Source organism: Phascolarctos cinereus, unplaced genomic scaffold, assembly GCF_003287225.1.
Source record: "Phascolarctos cinereus isolate Bilbo 61053 unplaced genomic scaffold, phaCin_HiC Scaffold_2;HRSCAF=192, whole genome shotgun sequence".
NCBI classification, from domain to species: Eukaryota; Metazoa; Chordata; class Mammalia; order Diprotodontia; family Phascolarctidae; genus Phascolarctos; species Phascolarctos cinereus.
In genome coordinates this window covers 36509771-36533499 of record NW_027555625.1, presented here as the reverse complement: position 1 = coordinate 36533499, position 23729 = coordinate 36509771, and the positions used below count along the sequence as shown (strand labels likewise).

General features: G+C 38.0%; 1 protein-coding gene across 1 annotated transcript; it reads left to right on the top strand.

Annotated features, from left to right (window-relative positions):
- The first annotated feature begins 2782 nt into the window (after window positions 1-2782).
- LOC110202770 (uncharacterized) lies at window positions 2783-23679 on the top strand. The gene is made up of 5 exons (XM_020979056.2): window positions 2783-2862; window positions 3548-3633; window positions 13470-13596; window positions 14332-14427; window positions 15916-23679. Exons 2-5 carry the CDS (start codon window positions 3601-3603, stop codon window positions 17541-17543), a joined length of 1884 nt encoding a protein of 627 aa, XP_020834715.1. The 5' UTR covers window positions 2783-2862; window positions 3548-3600; the 3' UTR covers window positions 17544-23679.
- Window positions 23680-23729: the final 50 nt, after the last annotated feature.

The following is a 23729-nucleotide window of genomic DNA, read 5'->3' as shown; positions in this document are numbered from 1 at the left end:
AGAGGTTTTGACTTGCTAAAGGTCACAGAGCCAGTAATCAAAATTTGAACCTAGCCCTCCTACAAATCCATAATGTTTTACCAGCCATGCTATTTTTTATCTGCTTTTTCTGGTCATTTAAAATTGTCATTCACTTAGCTGTCATAATTATGTATGTTATTCTTTCATTCTGCCCTCATCATTCCATATCACTCTTTAAAAATCTCTCTTTATGTTTTGGAATCTTCATGTGTCATTCCTGATAACTAATTAACCAGACATTCCTCAATCTTCAGGGACATACTTGCAATGGAGAAATGGGGGGGGGTAGCATAATTGTTTGTTTTTTAACTACTGCTGCCATATTTTTTTGTACATGGGTTTTTTCCTGTTGTCAACAAACACCTCAAGACATTAAACTTAATTGTAGCAATTAACTAGCTGGACCAGAGAAAATGAATAGCTTCTTGTGAAATTCTAAAGGCTTTTTTAACACATAGTTGGACAGATGTGCAGCTCCAGGACCCAGAAATATTTGCTTGTGTTTTTTACATCCCCACAAATGGTGGGGATGTGTAATTTGTGAGTTTGCCAAATTCGTTTTTCTACTTGACTGGAATTTTTTCTCTCTCTTCAGCATTTCATCACTGAGCTTCTCCCATCCCTTTTTGGCTGACTTCCCCCTAAACGCATTTTATTCCATGAGACCATACCTCTGAACCTTTCCTCTGAACCACTTCAAATTTGCTTTCTCAAAAACTAGAGTACAGTCAGATTGTGGTTTTTTTCCCTGTAGTTTGATTTTAAAGTAAAAGATTTCATAACATCAAAGTATACATTCTCATATCCTGTTATTGGTATTAAAATACATTTTTATCAGCAAAGATTCTGATCAATTTAACATGAATATACATTATGATATTACAATTTTAGGTTAAGCACTTTTCTTTCACATTTAAATTCATTCTGACAAAAAAATTTTTTGAATATAATTTTGTACACCTAAATGAAAAATCACACTTTCTATATCTTGACAGTATAGTATACAATCAAACATAGCTCCAGCAATGAAATGTACCTGAATTACATTAGGAAAACTTTATAGGTGGAAAAGCATATAAATCATTCTTTCACACAAATGAAGGGGAGTGAAGGCATTTTATTTCTAAGAATCACTTAATGCATCAAAGTAAGTAAGTTTTTGCTTTTTTTTGGATGAATCTTTTAAGAGATTAAAAAACACCCACCAATTTTTAGAAAAACACTTTCTCTGACTTAGGGAAAGAATAAAGAAATAAATACGTGTTTATCACTTAAAAGGCAAGTAAACTCTTGTATTTTTAAATTTCTATTTAAGTGATAGTCATGCATCAGAAAATCAATATATGTGTAATGAATATATTAATAATTTAGATTTCTCAGAATTGCCCCTATCGTGAGTCAGAGCTCACAATGTAGCTTGAAATGATCAAACTTGAGAATCCCTGCCTGTGTACCTGAATTGCAGCAAATCAAAGATTATGGAAACTGTTTCTGTCACAGAACTTTAATGCTGTGCCCCTAGGGAAGGTGGTCATGACCCCAAAGTCTTGACTCCAGAATTATATTGTGGGATTTGTCAATTTCTCCTGGTGAACCACTAAACCATTGTTTGTAATCCACCTCCCCCCCCTCCCACTTGTGACTTATGTATATATATCTCTGCCTTCACTTTGATGATGGGATCTCAACCCCTAAAAGGAAGAGACCGTGTCTTTGCGACCTGGACCCCAAAACGGAAAAGCCCTGGACTTTCTCACATGGCCAAATCTATGGCATTCACTGAGGCTACAATCCTATCTACTGGCTTTTCATTATCGCCTAAACCCAATCTCCCAATGGTCTATTACCCTCTATTTTCTATTTCCTCCCTGATGGACTCTGGGCCCTTTCCCACCCTTAATCCTATCTAGACTCCATTCTCTTTTGCCCACATGGTGCAGGTCCCCTGGAGTTTAGATCCCTCCTTCAGTGACCCCAGATTACTTGGCCAACTTCAGCAAGGTGGAATTCTATCAGGAAGACTGCAGATTTGCAAATCTGTTCCTCAAAATTAAACTAATTAAAAGGCTCCCTGATCACTGGCACTTTGTCTCTGGCCCCTTGTTTCGTCATTCTAAGGTTAGAGACTGGCTCAACAAAATCCTGTGAACACCTTCCAAAAACACAGCCCAGGCCAAAGCAAAGCCTTCCGTCCTCCCGCGGTCCCAGCAGGTGGCCGAGCCCCCTTGACCTCTCCTGCCGTCCTGGGCCCACTCCTGTCCTGCTCCTCCTGGAAGCAGCCCCAGGGGGCTGAGCCAGCGCTCGGGGCATCCAACCCCAGCCCGTGGTTTCCCTCCTCAGAGCCGTCGCTTCCCTGCGTGTGTGCGTCACTTCCTGCGGGAAGATGCCGGCGCAGGGGAAGCATTTTATTAGAGCTGCGGCCTGTTGTTACTGGCTGCTGGAGTGAGAGAGACTGCGGGCTGGACTAGCCTCGGAGGAGCCCCAGGGCCCCTCGAGGTCTGCGACCCCACGCCTGGTAATTCCTCTTGGGCTCTAGGGCTGTGAAGACCACGCAAGAGGTAAGAGGAGGAGCGGAGGGGGCGGGGCTCCTGGCAGGAAGGGCGGGGAAAGCAGCGAGACAGGACAGCATTCCAGCCCGGGGGAGGGGCTGGCCGTAGGCATGCGCAGAAGGCGCCTCAGCCTCCACACTACGATTCCCAGAAGGCCGTGCTCGCCTCAGGGGCATTTTCGGAAGAGAGGGCGGGTTGTCCCTTACGTAACTTCCGGCATCCCACTTTCAGCCTCTTTAATGGTTGATTGTGGCTTCTTTTCCTTCTTTGTCCTTAGTTGAAGTGTGACGGGGTGAGCGGGGCCAGGCCCAGGCGGAGCCGGCTGCGGGGGTGCGGCGGGATCGGAGCACCGGGGGCTGGCTGGGGAGCAACCAGAGAATGGGAGGAGAGTCCGTCAGGGGAGGCAGGAAGCCCCCGAGGGGCTCCTAGGGGTCTGGGGGCGGCCCGTGCGGGGGGAGGGGCGGGGTTGGAGGCCGAGCAGGCGGACGCGGAGCCTGGGGGCGGGGTCTAATCCTTCTTCAGTCACTCCCGCATCCCGTGGCCCTGGTCAGGGCCTGCTCCTCCAGGCTTCAGGCCTTGCCCTGTGCCCAGAGTCCCAGGGAAGATGCTCCCGGTGTGAGCCTGTCTGATCCTCGGTGCGGACTTCCCTTGTCCTTATCTCTTCCTCCCAGCATCCTCGTGGGTAGCGTCTCCTCTGGGAAGCCTTCCCTGATGCTGCTGGGGCCCCGTGCCCTCCCCCTGCTGAAAGGGTCATCTGTCTGTCCTCCAGTTTGTCTCTAAAGAGATGCTGGCCCCTAGACAGCCTCCCCTCCCCCAGGAGAGAAATGACCTATTCCTTCCGGCTCCCTCCCATCCCGGCCCCCAGCCCCTGCCCCCCTCCCCGATCTCCCCGCTGTGGAGAAGTGGGAACGTCTGGTCTGAGCAGGGCAGACCCCCGGCGTGACCCCTCACTCTCCTGCTTCTCATTTCCTCCCCAGCTCTGCCTTCTGTGGCCTCTGCTCTGCCCCAGAACAGCCTGGAGGAGGAGGGAATGGCTCCTGCCGTGACAGCCAGGCCCGGGAAGGTGAGTGCCACTTGCTGCTTTCCTCAAATAGCATCTCAGGTCAGAGACCTTGGGATAAGTGTCTTTGTCCTGTGCTGTAACACTAGGAATTGTGGCCATCAGAGAATCATATAACCAGAGACACCAATTTATCCTTTCCCTCAAAAAAGGCTATAGTTGCCTTTTTTTCCTTCTAATTTTGAATTCCAAATTCTTTCCCTCCCTCCAGTCCTTCCTCCAGCCACTGAGAAGGCAAACAATGGGAAATCCATTTTTCCTTGGAAGCAATGCAAAACATTTCGATATTGGCACTAGTCCGAAAAAAGTATATAAGAAAAATGAAAGTGAAAAAGAATATGCTTCAGTCTGCACTCAGTCCATCAGTTCTCCTTTCATTTTTTATAATTAGTCCTTTGAAATTTTTATGGATTTTTTTTGCTCATCAGAGTAGCTGAGTCTTTCACAGTTGATCATTACTGCTGCTACTGTGCCCAGTCTTCTAGTTCATCTCACTTTTCACATTTATTGATTTTATTTTGAATTTATGGAATAAAATAAGCATTTCCAACTTGCTATTCCCTTTAAATCTCTAATAAAGTTATGTAAATTTCTTTTTTTCTTCCTTCTCTTTTTTTCCCTCTGACTACAAATTGCTTTGATTTCTTTATTGGAAAACTGCTTTGACCATTTATCAATTGGGGAATGATTCATATTCTTATAGATTTGACAAAGTTCTTCATATATTTTAGATATAGGACCTTTACCTAAGAAACTGTCTATAAAATTTTTTCCCCCAGTTTTCTGCTTTCCTTCTGATCTTAGCAATGTGTGTTTTATTTGTACAAACCCTAATGTAATCAAAATTATCTGTTTACACATCACACTACTCTATCTCTTGTTTATTCATAAATTGTTTGCTTGTCTATAATTCTGGTAAGTAATATGTTCCATATTCTAATTTTCTTTAATATCTCTCTATCTAGGTCATGTATCCATTTTGAGCTTATCTTGGTAAATGGTGTAATATATTGATCTATGTCCAGTTTCAGCCATTCTGCTTTCCAGTTTTCCCAACAATTTTTACCAAATAATGAATTCTTATCCCCAAATCTTAAGGCTTTATCCTTGTCAAATACAAGGTTACTATGTTTTTTGCTGTAAATTGTATGTCTACTCTGTTCCATTGATCTACCTTTGTTTTTCTTAGCCAATGCCAGATAGTTTTCATAATTACTGCCTTATAATATAGTCTGGTACTGCAGAACTTCGTTCCTTGACATGTTTTTCATTAGTTCCTTTGATATTCTTGACTTTCTGCTCTTCCAAATACATTGCTATTATTTTTCCTAATTCAGTAAAATAATTTTTTGTTAATATAATTGGGATGGCATTGAATATATAAATTAATTTAGGCAAAATTGTCATTTTTATTTATTGGCCCTGCCTACCCATGAATAATTAAAATTCCTCCAGTTATTTAATTCTGATTTTATTTGTATAAAAAATTTTTAATAATTTTATTCCTGAGTTCGTTTTGGCTGGTGTGCTCCCAGGTATTTTATACTATCTAAAGTTACTTTAAATGGGATATCTTTTATTATCTCTTGCAAGGTTTTGTTTATGATATGTAGGAATGCTGATGCATTATGTGGATTTACTTTATAACCTGCTACTTTATTAATTATTTGAAGTAAAGTAAGTGGGATTTTCCAAGTATATCATCATATCATCTGCAGAAAGAGATAGTTTATTACCTATTTGCCTATTCTGATTCTTTCTGTTTCTTTTTCTTCTCTTATGTTGTTGTAATCTTTTAGCTAGTTTTATGCTATTGCTAGGATTTCCAATACAATACTAAATAATACTGGTGACAGTGGGCATCCTTGTTTCACACCTGATCTTACTGGGAAGGCTTCTAGTTTATCTCTATTACAAATAGTGCTTGCTGATGGTTTTAGATAAATACTTTTTTTTAATCGACTTAAGGAAATATCCATTTATATCAGGTATTTTTTAATAGAAATGAGTGTTTATGCATGTATTGATATAATTGTATGATTTAAAAAAAACTTTTTATTGATATAATTAATCATTTTAGTAGTTTTCCCTGTGTCAAATCATCCCTGCATTCCTGGTATAAATCCCACTTCATCATATTGTATAGGCTTTGTAATATGTTGTTGTAATCTTTTAGCTAGTATTTTTTTTAGAATTTTTGCATCCATATTCATTACTGAAATTGGTCTGTAATTTTCTTTCTCTGTTTTTACTCTTCCTGGTTTTGGCATCAGTATCATATTTATTTCATAAGAGGAGTTTCATAGGATCGCTTAAGTATTATTCCAAATAATTTATTTCATATTGTAATTTATTGATCTTTAAGTATTGAATGGAATTCACTTGTAAATCCATCTGGTCTTGGTTCAATTTCTTTTTCTAAAATAGGTCTATTTAGGTATTTTGTTTACTCTTCTGCTAATCTAGACAATTTATATTTGTGTAAATATCCTATTTTACTTAAATTGTTAAATTTTTTGGCCTACAATTGGGCAAAATAATTCCTTATATTTGCTTTAATTTCATTTTTGTTGGTGGTATATTCACCCTTTTCATTTTTGTACTAGTGATTTGATTTTCTTCTCTTCTCATAACCAAATTAACCAATTGTTTATGTATTTTATTTGTTTTTTTCATAAAACCAACTCCTAGTTTTATTTATTAAGTCAGTGGCCTTTTTTTTTTGCTTTTTGGTGAGGCAGTTGGGGTTAAGTGACTTGCCCAGGGTCACACAGCTGGTAAATGTCAAGTCTAATGTGTAGGGCCAGTGCTCTATCCACTGCACCGCCTAGCTGTCTCTGTCAGTGGATTTTTTTACACTCAATTCTACTAATGTCATTTTTAATTTTTAGGATATTGACACACAATCCATCTGCCCTCTCTCTCTCTCTCTGTTTTGTTGATGCAAACATTTTAGAGATATACGTTCTGCTCTGATTCCTGCTTTTGCTGTCTTCCATAGGTTTGAATGTGTTGTCTCATTTCAGTAATTTTCTTCAGTCAAATTATCGTTTTGTTCTTTAACCCCCTCATTCGTTAAGATAAGACTGTTTCAGTTCCAGTCAGTTTTCGATACGCATTTCTGTGGTCCCTTATTCAGCATGATGTCATTGCCTTGTGATCTGAAAAGGAAACTTGACGTGTCTGGTCTTTTGCTTCTGGCTACAACATGCTTATGCACTGATACATGATCAGGCTTTGTAAAGGTTCTGTCGGCTGCTGGAAAGGGCAGCGTCTTGTCTGTCTCCATTGAATTCTTCCCAGACACGGGTCATACCTGGCTTGTCTTAGATTCTGCTCGCTTCCTTGACCTGCTTCTTATTTAGTTCTGGGTTAGATTGGCCTCATTCTGAGAGGGGAAGATTATCGAAGGCCCCAACTGTTGCAGTGCTACTCTCTGCGTCTCCTTCTAATTCATCTGACTTTTTTGTTAGCATTTAGATGCTATACTCTTTGGTGTGCATAGACTCAGTATTGATATTGTTCACTCTTGGAAGACGGTGGAGTCGGTCGGAATTTTCCGGGCTCTCCCGATCTCCTCTACAAACAGACAGAAAGTTGCCACGAAATGAATGGAGAGCAGCAAATAAAGGAGTGAAGCGGTCGTCCTCCTAAGACAGCTTGAGAGGACCTCAGACAAGAGAGGGCTTCAGAGGACTGAGGCTTGGCCTGAGTGAAGCGCAGTTACCTCCAGGCTGACTCCACTGAACCAGCGAATGTCAGGCCTTGCATCAGCTCTGTCAGGAGGCACACTAGGCCTTAGGAAATTTCACTTTACAGCTCAGCCTCAGGGACTTTCGCCTCACAGACTTGTACCTCAGACTCTGGTCTAAGGGAAAGCAGATGGCTGAGTGCAGGAAGACTAAAGCTCCCCCTCCCTCCCTGCTGTTTCCAGAGCCTCAGCCTAGCGGTGCTGACCAGAAGCTGTCTGGGGCTGTGGCGAGCACATGCTTTGTGAGTGCAGTGCCACAGGGAGCAAGAACACTTTCAAGGCAATGTGGCTGGTGCTATAACTAATTCAGTCGAAGAGAGGAATCCCTGGTGAGCTCTTTGACAGAATTAAAAAAATAGTAAGGAAAACCACAATTTGGGATTAAAATTTGATTATAAGAATAAACTGCCAAAAATAAAAATAAGCAAGCAAAGGGAAAAAAACCCAATCATAGATAGATACTTTGGTGAAAAAGAACACCTGGGTTCATATTTAGGGGAAAATAGTGAGGTGAAAAAAGCCACTTCAACCCCAAAGAGCAATGTCAAAAGATCACAAACCCAAAAATGAGCTCTTGGATGAATTTAAAAAGGAATTAAAAATCAAATAAGAGAGATCAAGGAAAAATTAGGGGGGGAAAAGATTTTGACCAATTTGAAAGAGATATAAACATTTAAAAATTTTTTTCCACTTAATAGTATTTTGTTTTCTCCAATTACGTGTAAAGATAGTTTTCAACATTCTCTTTTGATTTTGCGTTCCAAACTTTTTTCCCCTCCAGCCTTCCTTCCCCCTTCCCCTAGATAGCAAGCAATCTGATATAGTTTACACATGTACAAGCGTATTAAATGTATTTCCACATTGGTCATGTGGTGAGAGAAGAATCAGAACAGAAGGGGAAAACCATGAGACAGAAAAAAATCAAAAACCAAAAAAAGTGAAAATAGTATGCTTTGATGCGCATTCAGACTCCATAGTTCTTTCTCTGGAAGTGGAATGGCATTTTCTAGCATGAGTCTTTGGAATTGTCTTAGATCATTGTATTACTGAGAAGAGCTAAGTCTGTCAAAGTTAATTATCAAATAGTGTTGCCATTACTGTGTGCAATGTTCTCCTGGTTCTTCTCACTTCACTCAGCATCAGTTCATGTATGTCTTTTCAGGTTTTTCTGAAATCTGCCTACTCATCATTTCTTATAGAACAGTAGTATTCCATTACATTCATATACCCAAACTTATTCATCCATTGCCCATCCCCTCAATCTCTAATTCCTTGCCAACACAAAAAGACCTGTTATAAATATTTTTGTACATGTGTCCTTTTTACCTTTTTTATGATTTCGTTGGGATAGACACCTAGAAGCAGTATGGCTGGATGAAAGGGTATGCACAGTTATATAGCCCTTAGAGGGAATATACCTTTTCCCCGGTGGTACATGGCACCTACACAAAAATTGATCATGTATTTGGGCATAAAAACCTCACAATCCAATGCAGAAAGGATCATGATGCAATAAAGCTTCTAATTCTATTAAAATTCTGTTCACCTCCTTAACTTCTACATTTTGTGGTTAGATTTCTCCAATTCTGAGAGGGGGAGGTTGAAGGACCTTCAGTCCCTCAATTGTAATAGGTCTTTTGCACCTCTTCATGTGATGTAATTTACCCTATTTTACCTCCCCTTTCCTCTTCTCCTAATATAATCCTTTTTTTCATCCCTTAATTTTTTTCATATCATATCAAAATGATCTGTTACTCACACCTTCTATGTATTTCTTTTCTAACTGCCCTAATAAAGGTACAGTTCTCAGTACTTATAAATATCATCTTTGCATATAGCAATGCAAAAAGTTTAACCTCGTTGAATAACATGTTTTTTTCTTTCCTCTTTACCTTTTTATGCTTCTCTTGAGTCTTTTATTTTGAGGTTGAATTTTTTGTTCAGCTGTGGTCTTTTCATCAGGAATGACCAGAAGTCCCCTATTTCATTGAATATCCAGCTCTTCCCGCGAAAGATTATGCTCAGTTTTGCTGGGTAATTGATTCTTGCTTGTAATCCAAGCTCCTTTTCCTTCCAGAATATCATATTCCAAGCCAATGATCAAGACAATTCCAAATGACTCATAATAATAGCTGAGGCAAGGAGAGAAAGGCCTGACATAAATGGAGTTGAGGGGAGAAACACTTTCTTCCAACTTTTCTCAAAGTCCTTGTGCCCAAACTGTTCTTATTTTACCATCTTTATTTGGATTGATAGTCACTCTCTCTTTTTATGATGGGGTGAGGGGCAGGGTAGAAGGAAAGGTGCTACTGGATTGGAAAAGGGGACATTTATGAAGTTTCTAAAAAGAGGGGATAGATTCTGCAAAGCCTAGGCTCATGACTTTTAATTCTGGCACATTCCTAGAGTTCACCGGTAAATGAGTGGGTAGAGAGCAATTAGAAAGCTTTCTTTTATTTCTTCTATAAGGCTTTGTGCTATTTCACCAGTTATTTCTGGAAAAAGACCTCTTTCCTTCACCCTCCAAATTTTATCCTCCTTTATACCAAAGAAGTAGTTGTACAAAAGTACCAGTGACTTTACCTGACAGTTCATAAAACATTCTCCTCTAGTGGTCTCCATCTTCTCGGCTATCAGAAGTGGCAACAGTTTTTTTCATTTTATTTTATTTTTAATTAACGGAATAAAACAATCATTTCCATAACAAAGTACAATAAAAAAGATAATTGTACATGAAACTGCAAATCTGCTATGCATAACTTGCTATTCCTTTCAAATATACAATAAAATTATCAAGTAAATTTTTTTCTTTCCTCCCCTTTCCAGCCTAGAGATGGCTACCATTAGACACAAATGGGGGGGGGGTGTAATCTATATATACTTCTGTTTATCAGTTCTTTCTGTAGATGCAGATGGCATCTTCATATGTCCTTTTATTGTTAATTTGGGTATTTTTATAATAGTCAAAATAACTTATTCATTCAGAGTCATTTTTAAAACAATATTGCTGTTATTCTATACAGTATTTTCTTGGTTCTGTTCACTTTTTGCTCTTCATTATTTTGTCAAAGTCTTTCCATGTTTTTCTAAAATCATTTAGCTTATCATTTCTTATAGCACAGTAGTATTCCAACAATCATATAACGCAGCTTGTTCAGCCCTTCCACATCTGGTAGGCATCCCTGTAATTTCTAGTTCTTTACCACCACAAAGAGAGCTGCTATAAATATTTTAGAACATACAGGTTCTTTTCCCTTTTTCTCCAGTCATCTTTGGATATAGACCAAGTAGTGGTATTGCTGGGTCAAAGCATATTGGTATTTTAATAACTCTTTATGTATGATTCCAGATTACTCTCCAAAATGGTTGGATCATTTTACAATTCCACCAACAATCAATTGGTGTCCCAATTTTTCCACATACTCTCCAACATGTGGCACTTTCCACTTCTGTCATTTTACCCAATCTGATAGGTGTGAAATGATATCTGAAGGTTGTTTCACTTTTCATTTCTCCAATCCAGTAATTATTTAGAGCATTTTTGTATGACTATAAATTGTTTTGATTTCATTACTGGAAAACTGCCTGTTCATATCCTTTGACTATTTATCAGTTGGGGAATGATTCATATTCTTATAGATTTGACAAAGTTCTTTATATGTTTTAGGTATGAGGCCTTTATCTGATAAACTGTCCATAAAAATTTTTCTCCAACTTTCTACTTTCCTTCTAATCTTGCTATATTTATTTTATTTATACAAAACCTTTTTAATTTAATGTACTTACAATTATCCATTTTATACCTGACATTGCTATCTCTTGTTTATTTATAAATTGTTCACCTAGCCATAAGTCTGATGTGATGTGATATGTTCAACTTTTTTTATAATTACTTAGAGTTCAGCATCTTTTTCTTTGTTATTAAATTATATTTTTGTAATTTTTGTGTATTGTGTTCTGTTGGCTCTGCTTATTTTACACTGTGTCAGCTAATGCCTATCTTCCAATCCTCAAAATTCTTCTTATTTGTCATTTTTAATTATATAAATGACAGTGTTATTCACGTGCCATTTTTTCTAGCTATTCTTTACTGCTAAGAATTCAGTTTGTTTCCAATTCTTTGCTACCCCAAAGAGTGCTCTTGTGAATGTTTTTGTCCAAAAACTCAATTGTGGCCTTGGTCGGGTGATACCAAAAGGGAATGGCAACATGGTACAGTGAGAATAGCCCTGGATTTGAAGCTGGGAGGATGTGGGCTCAAAGTGCAATCTACCATTTACTCCTTTCAACCTGAAGCAAGTCACTTTCCCTCTCTGGGTGGGCCTCACTTCCCTAACGTGTAAAATGAGAAAACTGGACTCTAAAGTGTCTTCCAGCTCTCAATACATGAACTAGAAAGTTGTGGTCCTTTAACACCCTTTTCAGCAGTAAAAAAAAAAATGTTCCTATGCTGTTACAGATAGGAAATTGTAGTCCCCCATGCTTGCCTTTGCTCTTATGAGCAAATGCTCCAGGATCATTGAACACAATTATGGTCATTTGAGAGCAGCACATTTTAAGAACCACAGTGATTGAGTGGAAAGAGATCAGGCTGATTGGTCAAAGAAACTGGGCTTGTTTAGTCTGAAAGAGAGACTTAGGACCACATGATAGCTCTATCTTCAACTATTTCATTTTCATTGTTTATTTCTGCAAGTAGAAAAGGAATTGTCCATATTACTTCTTCAGCTCAGAGGGAAGAAGTAGGAGCCTTGGGTACACATTGTAAAAAACAACAAAAAACACACACACATTTAAAATGGATGTCTTTGGAACCATTTACAACATAAACATTTATTAAGCACCTACAAAGTGCCAGGCACTGTGCTAAGTGGAGCATACAAACGATAGCAATAATGGCTGTTGCCCTCAAGGAGCTTACAAACCAATCAGAGAGGAATTCTTGTTAAAAAATTTTTATTCATTTAATTTTTAGTTTATTGAATAAAATAAGCACTTTCAAGACATAATATCATTTAAAAAGATGATTGCACATGAAACTGCAAATCTGTTGTGTGCAACTTGCTATTCCTTTTAAATATATAATAACGTTATATAAATTTGTTTCCTTTCCCACCCATCCCTAGAGATGGCTACCATTAGATACAAGTGTGTGTATGCAAAATCAATCTATCAATACTTCTATTTATCAGTTCTTTCTGGGAGAGGAATTCTTAAGTGCCTGCTATATACCAGACACTGTAACTGCGATACAATTAAATAAATGAAACAATCCCTTGTGGCAAGTGAAAGATGAAATGACTGAGGAAACAAAGGTTCAATCCTTTGGGCATATCGCAATGCATGGCAATTGCACAACAAAGTGGGACCAGGTCCCTTCCTCAACTTAGGACTGGACCCTCAATATAGGGGGTGATGTACTTTTATACATTTAAAATAATCAAAATCAGTTAATTAAAAGCAAATAATAGAATATTAGGCAATCTTATTTCTAATTTGAGGAAAGATTGGGAACTTTCCATGTTGGGAGAGGGAAAAGCAACAGGTTCAGTTCCCTGAATTCAGAAAATGAGGTGTCCCACTCCCCGTAAGAGTCTATATACAATCAAAGGAACATGGAAATGATAAGTAATTGGTTAGTATTGATTCAGTTTTTAGATAAGACACACAGGTTGCTTGAGATATACAATTGTGAGAAAATTCCTTACATCAGTCTTTTTCGATCCGACTGGGTTTCTGATCACCATAACCTAGGTCCTTAAGGACTAAATAGTGGGTAGATTAGGTCTTGTTTCTCAGCCACACAAGGCTAGGTTCAAACAATGCAATAAGGTTTTCTCCCAATTCCCACAATTAAATAAATTTTTCTCACATGACAGAAGTTGGACTAGACCTATAATTGAAAAGAAAAAGAACTGAGCTACCCCAGAATTGAGTCACAAAATGGAGCTGACTCAATTGCCTCAATTCCTTGTACCATTTGCTGTCCTAATGCCCTGCATTCCCTCACTCTGCTGGCAAGCAGATTACATTTGAGCTTTGTAACAGAGTTATAACTGAGTAAGCACAAATGTTTCTGATGTTTCAGGAATCAGTGACATTCAAGGATGTGGCTGTGGAATTCACCCAGGAGGAGTGGGTGCAGCTGAACCCATCTCAGAAAAAGCTGTACAGGGATGTGATGCTGGAGAACTATAGGAACTTGGTCTCTTTGGGTAAGAACAGCTACCCCTTTGGAGTCTTGATATACACTGTGACAATTTTCAAGATTTTAGCAGTTATTCTTTGGCATACAAGAGGAAAATATTCTTAATCCTTTTGGAGCCAAGAGACAGATTACTTGTGCTACCTGTTTCCAGGAAAGAAGTATGCCTGGAAATTGATTTGTTATTCTTGAGAATGTATCTTCCCCTCTCTGTTGCTTCAGTTTTAAGATTTTCTTTTTAATCCCAATGTAGGTTTCATCATACACAGTGTTCCCACTGTCTAGGTAGGCAATGAGTCAAATGAACTATTTTTTCCTAAGTCCTACTCAGTAATCCATTCTACCTTAATACAGAATATCCTTTGGTGGTCCTTTGTACTATCTTTGAGGTACCTAGCATGCCTATTTTTTCCTAAAGAGGGCTTGAGCTAGTTTTGAGTTCTTTTATTAAGTTTTATGCTCTAAAGGCTTTTATTAAGCTTTAAAAAAGGTTAATTTCTCCTCCTTCTGCTACTGTAAATAGAGAAAAAACCCTATTTCTCCCTTCAGCCAGCCCACTGAGCCCCCCCCAGTTGAAAAAAAATCTCAAAATGAGCTAACATAGTGTCCTTGGTGGTATAAGATACATTCAGTGCCCTTATTAACACTCACCGTTCTACTAGAGTTGAGAGGAGTATTTCATCTATCTGTTTTATGATGGAACTCTGAAATGACTCCCTAGCACATTCTGTTTTTCAATGAACAGGATTTGCAGTTTCTAAACCAGATGTGATCTACCAGATGGAAAGAAAGGAAACATCTTGGATACCAGAGGCAGATATTCCAAGAAGCAGCTTTCCAGGTGACTACATAAAAATCAACCAGATGGGTTATTGCAAAATACTGATCTGTGGTTCATTTTAGGTCAAAGCTCTTGTAAAATATGGAACAAAGTGGTTTATCAAAGTTTCTCAGGCCAGTTGAGAGGAGCTGAGACTTTAAAAAATTCGTTTTTTTTAACCTCAAAAAGTTACTTTTTTTGTGTATCTCTTTACTGAAATGTACCTCTACTCTCAAAGAAATTTGTTGCCTCAGTATAGGGCAGTTATTTCTATTCTGTTCATTGAAGATTATCTTATTGTAAGTAGGCATTCTCCTGCCTCACTTGCATGAATTCATTCTCCCTTTTAAAATGTGCACATTGCTTAAGTTATAAAGTAATGTACTCTTTTTGCTTCTGAGTTCTCTTCTGATAATTCCTTCTGTTTTGTTTTTATGATTATGTTCCTTTGCTGCTGTTGCTTTTTAAAATATTTAATCCTAAGTGTTTAATAATAATCCTAATTATCCTAATTCCCCTTTCTTCAGTCTGTGATCTTATGTGTCGTCTTGTTTTTCTTTATGTTTTGAAATTATGTTTATAAAGGCATAACAATATGTTTATGTGACAGGACTTGTGTGGCCATAACGCCAGTATTGGACCTATAGGTATTGGTTATTTTGCTATTTCACAAAAAGTTGTGAAAAATATAGAGAATTCTTTGTTTTTGGTAACATTTTAAGGATGCAGACCTAGTAGTGGGACCCTTGTGTCAAATGATATGAACAGTTTTGTACCACTAGGTAAAATTGCTATGTTACTTTTAAGAAAAATGGCAGCAGTAACAAATACCAATGACAACATAACTGCCAAAATTTATCATTTTAAAGAATCTTTGCTAATCTAATGGCTATTTATTGATACTTCCTAATGTTTTCCTTTTAATTTCTTTGATTATCAGAGTTTAAATACTGTTTCAGGCAATTAAGAATTTCTTTTGTCAAAAATACCTGTATGTCTTACTCTTATGAACTTCAATCAATTCCTTACAAAGTAGATATGTTGGATTTTGTTCACATTTTTTTTCTCGTATTTCTCCTTTATTCTGTTTACTTCATGTATCTATGTCTCTTCCTTACTGTAAACTCAGTTTTTCCATTTTCTTTCTGTTCAGTCTTTTCCCTTCCTATTTTCATCTAAGAAGGTGAGGATATATTTGCAAATTCTCAAAGTCATCTGTTTTTTTTTCTGAATAGTCTTATCCCATTCAAATACCAGTCAATGAAAGTAGAGTAAGGGTTCATTCATTCCCCTCCAGTAACTTCATCCCAGATGAATTCATTTACATAGGTTACCTTTGAGTCATCAAACTTTCACATAAGATAAATTGATCCTTAGTGAAAGACTAGTAAGACTAGTCTTCTCAAGTGAGAAGGCAAGAGAACAGCTCTAAAACCTTTGAACAGCTAAGAACATTGGGAAAGGGTTAAAAAAAGGCCAGTTTAATCAGCTCTTTATTCTTCCTTTCAGAGAACAGAGAATTTACTGGAGATAAACCTCTTGAATGTAATGAATGTGAAAAGGCCTTCTGGAGCAAGGAGCATCTTGCTGTGCATCAGAGAATTCATACTGGAGAGTTTGTTTATCAGTGTAAGGAGTGTGGGAAGGCTTTTCTCTACAACTCAGAACTTCTTCAACATAAAAAAATTCATACTGGAGAGAAACCATATGAATGTAATGAATGTGGGAAGGCCTTCAGGAAAAACTCACAACTTACAGTGCATCAGAGAATTCATATTGGAGATATTCTTTATGCATGTAAGTACTGTGGGAAAGCTTTTCTCTACAACTCAGAATTTGTTCAACATCAAAGAATTCATACAGGAGAGAAACCTTATGAATGTAGTGAATGTGGAAAAGCCTTCAGGAGGAAGGAACATCTTACTGTGCATCAGAAAATTCATACTGGAGAGAAACCTTATGAATGTAGTGAATGTGGAAAGGCCTTCAGAAGTAAGGGACATCATACTGAGCATCAGAAAATTCATACTGGAAACATTCTTTATGAATGTAAGGAGTGTGGGAAGGGTTTCCTGTACAATTCAGGTCTTATTCAACATCAAAAAATTCATAGTGTAGAGAAACCTTATAAATGTAGTGAATGTATGGAGGCCTTCAGGAGTAAGACACTACTTTCTGTGCACCAGAGAATTCATACTGGAGAGATGCTTTATAAATGTAAGGAATGTGGGAAGGCTTTTCTCTACAACTCAGAACTTCTTCAACATCAAAGAATTCATACAGGAGAGAAACCTTATGAATGTAGCGAATGTGTGAAGGCCTTCAGGAGTAAGTCCCAACTTACACTGCATCAGAGAATTCATACTGGAGAGAAACCTTACAAATGTAGTGAATGTGGGAGGGCCTTCAGGAGTAAGGGACATCATACTGTGCACCAGAGAATTCATACTGGAGAGAAACCTTACAAATGTACTGAATGTGGGAAGGCCTTCAGGAGTAACTCACAACTTACAGTGCATCTGAAAATTCATACTGGAGACATTCTTTATGAATGTAAGGAGTGTGGGAAGGCTTTTAGGAGTAAGGGACATCATACTGTGCATCAGAGAATTCATACTGGAGAGAAACCTTATGAATGTAGTGAATGTGGAAAGGCCTTTAGGAGTAAGGGACATCATACTGAGCATCAGAGAATTCATACTGGAAAGATGCTTTATGAATGTAAGGAGTGTGGGAAGGGTTTCCTCTACAACTCAGGTCTTACTCAACATCAAAAAATTCATACTGAAGAGAAACCTTATGAATGTAGTGAATGTATGGAGGCCTTCAGAAGTAAGACACTACTTTCTGTGCACCAGAGGATTCATACTGGAGAGATGCTTTATAAATGTAAGGCTTGTGGGAAAGCCTTTCTTTACAATTCAGAACTTATTCGACATCAAAGAGTTCATACTGGAGAGAAACCTTATGAATGTAGTGAATGTGGGAAGGCCTTCAGGATTAAGACACAACTTACTGTGCATCAGAAAATTCATATTGGAGACATTCTTTTTGAATGTAAGGAGTGTGGGAAGGCTTTCCCATATAACTCAGGACTTATTCGACATCAAAGAATTCATACTGGAGAGAAACCTTAGGAATGTAGTCAGTGTCAGAAGGCTGTCAAGACAAAGGCACATCTTACTGTGTGTTAGAAAACTTGTATTGGAGGCATCCTTTATAAATGTAAGAGTGTGGGAAGGCTATCCTCTGCAACTCAGATCTTAGTTGATATCAAAGTGTTCATATTGGAAAGAACTCTTATGAATGTAATGGATGTGGGAACATCTTCAGAGTGAGGATACAACTTACTCAACACCAAAGAATTCATTCAGGAAAGAAACCTCAACAGTGTAATGCATGTAGGAAGGCCTTTGGACTGAGGACACTACTTTATGTCCACCAGAGAATTCATACTAGAATGATTCTTTATGAATGGAAGAAGTAAGGGAAGATTCCCCCAGCTGACTAGACTGTGATTCTGAGTCCCTAGATGCAGTTCAGAGAGTCCTTATTTAGACTTCATGGAAGAAGAGAACCCTGACCTCTGCAGAGGCCTCTAAAGGGGCAAAGATTTAGTCTTATCCTCCCATGGACCTTCAGGGAGGGAAAGGTTATGCTGGTTGAGCAGAGGTTACTGCTGGTAGTATTGGGAGAGCCTTAGTATTAACTTTGATCCCTGGGCATATGACATGCAAGATGCTTGGGGATCACATCATGAGGTGAGCCTGAGCCTAATGAGTGATGAGTAATTGTTGAAAGTGCTTGAGGAATATACCATAATCTGAGCTGTGTTTCTGATGTTGCTGGTGCTGCTTCTGATCATATTCATTTGGGTAGCCACTGTTGGGCCATAAAGACTTGGAATCATAAATAATAATATAAATATAGGGAAGTCAATTCAACCTTGAAATGTACAACCAGCTCTTATATTCCTAAAGTGATATAAGATGCTAGCTAATGTTCTTGGGGCCCTTTCTAGTTTACATTATACAGGATGCCTCAGAAGTCTTAGTGTATTTACATGTTACCAAAACTTAAATTGTATTATGTTTTATCTTCCTAGAACAATAGAATCTCATAATTATGAAAATGGGAGAAATCCGCCAAAGCTCATTATGGATTCCAGTTTTTGGTTATTGTCCTTTCAGTACCACCTCTGCCTTCCTTTTTCCTGTGACCCTCTCTTTGCCCCTCTTTTCTTCTATACTTTGTGTGTTGTATCCAAGTTTCCCTGGACATTTTGCTCAGTATCATTCAAGGCCATCGTTCTTGCTGTTTCCCTTAAAAGTTCTGTTTCATTGAGGTGTTTCTGTGGTTGGCAGAGTGACCAGCCAATAGGTAGCTTGTTCTCCTGGTGACCCCCTCATCACCATTTACTTGGAAGTCCTTTGCAGATACTCTGCCCCTGCCTTAGCAGCCGTGGTTCCACTGTTTCTATATCATCTGCATCCTTTCGTGATCTTAGATGTGTGAATATCAGAGACAGAATAGACCAGGCCAAGACCTTGTGAAGTTAGAAAAGAAGGGAACCACCAGAGATACAGTAAGTAGAATCCTTAGCAGAGTCTCTTAGGAACTGTGGCAACTCTGAGGAATGGCCTACATGACTCAACCAACCATGAATGAACAAAGAAAATATGTTTTGCAAACAAGGGAGTGGTTAATCCATCAGCTGTGCCACACCTAGTAATGAACTTGGTACAGTCAATTTGACAGTGTCCCTAGACACCAAAGTGGTGAAGGAGAATGGCTCCCAATTTCAGAGGGTTCCATACTTTGATTCTTACCATGTGTTTTCAGTAACACTTTGTTAAACATAGTAGAGTTTAATCGGATAATTTATGTTGAATTATCAGTTGGTTAGCTTATATGGGAATAATCAATGATTACTGTTATTCTGGAAGACACAGTGGATAGGTGTTCATAATCTACTGTACTAATGAGGGACTCCCAAACCCTTCAGGATTACCCCTAGAACTTTGAGGGGAAGAGTAGTCCAACTCTGATAACCTCACCTTCAAGTAGGTTTGGGGTTGGGAGAGTAGTTCTCCTAACCCTGCTACATGTGTTTACCGGCTTGTATTAGTTTGTCCTTAATGTTTAACAAAATTTGTTTTTTTAAAAAGTTATATTTTTTCATTGTTGCTACTACATATAAAGTTTTATTGTTTTTAAAAGAAATGACTTCCAAGGAAATCGTCTGATAAAGTCCTCTATGGCCAAAGCATTTTATGAAAATTGGAGGATGTTGCCTGTAACCACAGTTATAATTATTTAGCTTAGTTTTTTTTAAAATTCAGGTGTAAACCTTGTTTTGAAGCAATAAGCCTGTTTGAATTCACTTCAATCAATAGGATTTTTACAGTTCCCTCCGACCTCAGTCACATGTACTCCAGTATCTGTGTCCTTCCTTGCCAATCTGAAATCTGAGCCCTTTAGTGAAGACAAAAAACTGATGCTGATTATGTGGTGAGATTACTGTCTTGAAAGGACTGAGGCAGTGTAAAGTGACTGAACCTTCCTGGAGTTGTTAGGTATGAGATCTTCCCTCTTTCCATAATTCCAGGGACCATGGATTCCTTTGGAGATGGATTCCACATCCTGCTCTCCTTATTGCCAGTTTTGGGGAAGGAGAAGGAGCCAAAGCATCACATAAAGGAATGAGGAAATGTGGTCCAATGGAAACATTCTGAATTGGAATCAGGGAACCTGACTTAAAATCCCAGTTCTGTCACTTACTACCTCTGACCTAAAGCAAATCACTTAACTTATCTGCCCCAAAGTTCCTTCATGTTTATAATGAAGGCCGGCCTTCAAGTTACTGGGCTATAAGATTCTGCCTTGGTATAAAACTTTGATCTTTGGAAATACTCATACCTAATTCTAGAAAAGAACAGACAACTGAATGAATGAAAAAGCCTTCGTTAAGTGCTTACAATGTGTAAAACACTGTGCTAAGAGCTGGGGGTGCAACTAGTAAAGAAGACAGTCTCTGCTCTGAACAAGCTCAGACTCTAGGGGGAAGAACAAGTCAAATGAGTGACTACTTATGAGACCCCTGCTCTGTGCTAGCCACTGTGCTGATAAGTGCTAGGGAGACTAAGAAAACCAAAAGACATTCAAGGAACTCACAGTCTAGTAGAGGGAAATAACATGTAAAGAGTTATATACAAATAGGATATACAGAATATCCCCAAAGTCTTAGTGCAGTATTGAGCTTTGATAGGAAGAATTAACGAAATCTCAAAAGGAAGCCACTAGCATTAAGGAGAACTGAAGAAGACCACTTATAAAAGGTAAAATTTAGCAGCTTCTATATTAAGGGACAGCAGGGACTGGAATATGATATCCCAAAGGTCAAAGGAGATAGGATTATAGCCTCACATAAAACAGACAAGGCTTTTATAGTGGAAAGGAAAAGGGGGAAGGTGAGAGAGAGGGAATAAGTGAATCTTATCCTCATTGGATTTGGCTTAAGGAGGGAATAACACACTCAATTGGGTATGCAAAACTATTTTGCCCTACAGGAAAATAGGGAGGAAGGGGATAAGAGAGCAGGGGGATAATAGAGGGGAGGGCAAATTGAGAGAGAAAGTAATCAGAAGCAAACACTCCTGACGAGGGACAGAGTCAAAAGAGAATAGAATAAATGGGTGGGATAGTATGACTACTATGGAAGTGTTTTGCATGACTACACAAGTATAACCTGTATGAGTTGCTTGCCTTCTCAATGAGGGTGGGTGGGAAAGGAGGAAGGGAGAAAATCTGGAACCCAGAGTTTTAAAAAGAAATGTTAAAAAATTGTTTTCACATGCAACTGGGAAATAAAATATGCAGGCAGTGGGGTACAGAAATCTATCCTGTCCCACAGGAAAATGGAAGGGAATGAGAAGGAGGAGATAGAAGGGAGGGCAGATCAGGGGAAAGGTTATTCAGAATGCGCGCTGTCTTGGGGTTGGGGAAGGGATGAGATGGGGAGAAAATCTGGAACTCAAAATTTGGTGGCAGTGAATATTGAAAATTAAAAATAAATTAATCTTAAAAAAAACAAAAAAAGGCAAAACACAAAATTAGACATTGTTTGCAGAAATAGCAAAAGAAAGTATCTTACCAAATTCCTTCTATACGTAAATATGAACTTGATACATGGGAAAAGTCAAAACAAAAAAACACCTTGCATTAACATCCCTAATAACATTAATACAAAAATATTTAAATAAAATCTTAGCAAAAATGCCAAAATAACAGTACAGGGATTATATGATCTGAGCAAGACAGATTGATTCCATGATTGCTGTATTTAATATTAGGAAAACTATAAACCATATTAAAAATAAAAAATGAAAACAATCTATTAGAAATAGATGTAGAAAGTTTTGTAAACAGCTATTTCCATTAAGAACTCTAGAAAACATGAATAAATTTACTTTTCCTTAATATGATTAACACTATATATTTTGAACACATATATACAAAATGTGTACTATTAATCATATACATACACTATGTTTATATGTGTGTATATATACATGTATGTATATATGTATATGCATACATGTATATACACATACACATATATTCAAAGACAAGAGTGAGCGTTTTATGTAATGGGCATAAATTTCCTCTCCATCAAAATCAAAAATGAAAAAAAAAATCAGGCATGAAAATTCATTTTTGTATATCTACTTGACATATTGTTAGAAATAATGGCTATAAAAATATGACAAAAAAAACTCTGAATAGACAAAGTAAAGGAGGAACAAAATTATCACTTTTTGCAAGTGATAGGATGGTGTACTTGAAGACCCTGGAGAAACAAGCAAATATTACTTGAAATAATGATTAATTTTAGCAATATTACACACGTCCACACAAAGTGTAAGCATTTCTATATCACACCAATAAAACTCAGCAAGAAGAGATAGAAAAAGAAATTACTTCTGCAAAAACTACAGAATATATAAAATACTGAAGGCCTTACCTACCAAGATACACATAGGAACTTTATAAATAAAGATATGAACCACTGTTTAAAGAAATAAAGGTGGGGTGGTATAGAGCACCAACCCTGAAGTCAGGAGGACCTGAGTTCAAATCCAGCCTCAGACCAAACTCTTGATACCAGCTGTGTGACCCTGGGCAAGTCACTTAACCCCAATTGCCTTAAAAAAAAAAGGCTTCCCCAATTGCTAAATTGTCAAAGGATATGAACAGCCAGTTCTGAGATGAAGAAATTAAAGCCATGTATAGTCATATGAAAAAATGCTCTAAATCACTATTGACTAGAGAAATGCAAATCAAAAACAACTCAGGTACCACATCACACCTATCAGATTGGCCAACATGACAAAACAGGAAAATGATAAATGTTGGAGAAGATGTGGGAAAATTGGAACACTAATGCATTGTTGGTGGAGTTGTGAAATGAGCCAACCATTTTGGAGAGCAATTTGGAACTATTCCCAAAGGGCTATAAAAATGTGCATACCCTTTGACCCAGCAATAGCACTTCTAGGGCTGTATCCCAGAGAGATCATTAAAATGGGAAAAGGACCCACATGTACAAAAATATTCATAGCAGCTCTTTTTGTGGTGGCAAAGAATTGGAAATTGAGAGGATGTTCATCCATTGGGGAACGGCTGAACAAGTTGCGGTATATGAATGTAATGGAATGCTATGGTGGTATAAGAAATGATGAACAGGCTGACTTCAGAAAAACCTTGAAAGACTTGTATGGTCTGATGCTGAGTTAAGTGAGCAGAACCAGGAGAATGTTGTACACAGTAACAACCACGTTGTGTGATGACTGATATTGATAGACTTAACCCTTCTCAGCAATACAAGGATCTAAGACATCTCTAAAGGTCACATGATGGAAAACGCTATCCACAAAGAACGAACTATGGAGTTTGAATGCATATTGAAGCATACTGTTTGCTATTTTTTTTCTTCTGTTGTGTTTTGTTTCCTCTTTCTGGTGGTTCCTCCTATTGGTTCTAATTCTTACTTACAACATCACTAATGTGAAAATATGTTTAATAAGAATGTATATGTAAAGCCTATATCAGATTGCCATCTTGGGGAGGGAGGTGGAAAGGGAGGAGGAGAAAAATTTAAAACTCAAAAGCTTATGGAAGTGATTGTTGATAATTCAAAATAAATTAATGCAAAATAAAGAATAGTTGGAGATAAAAAAGAAATAAAGGCAAACCTGAATAATTGGAAAAATATTATTTGGTCATGGAGAGGATGAGCCTTTATCAAAATCATAACATGAAGT

Excerpts from the sequence above, each read along its gene's own strand:
- LOC110202770 (XM_020979056.2), top strand. The coding sequence starts at position 3,601 with ATGGCTCCTGCCGTGACAGCCAGGCCCGGGAAG. Across the intron at positions 3,634-13,469 it reads TGACAGCCAGGCCCGGGAAG|GAATCAGTGACATTCAAGGA; the intron begins GTGAGTGCCACT and ends CTGATGTTTCAG. Across the intron at positions 14,428-15,915 it reads TCCAAGAAGCAGCTTTCCAG|AGAACAGAGAATTTACTGGA; the intron begins GTGACTACATAA and ends TCTTCCTTTCAG.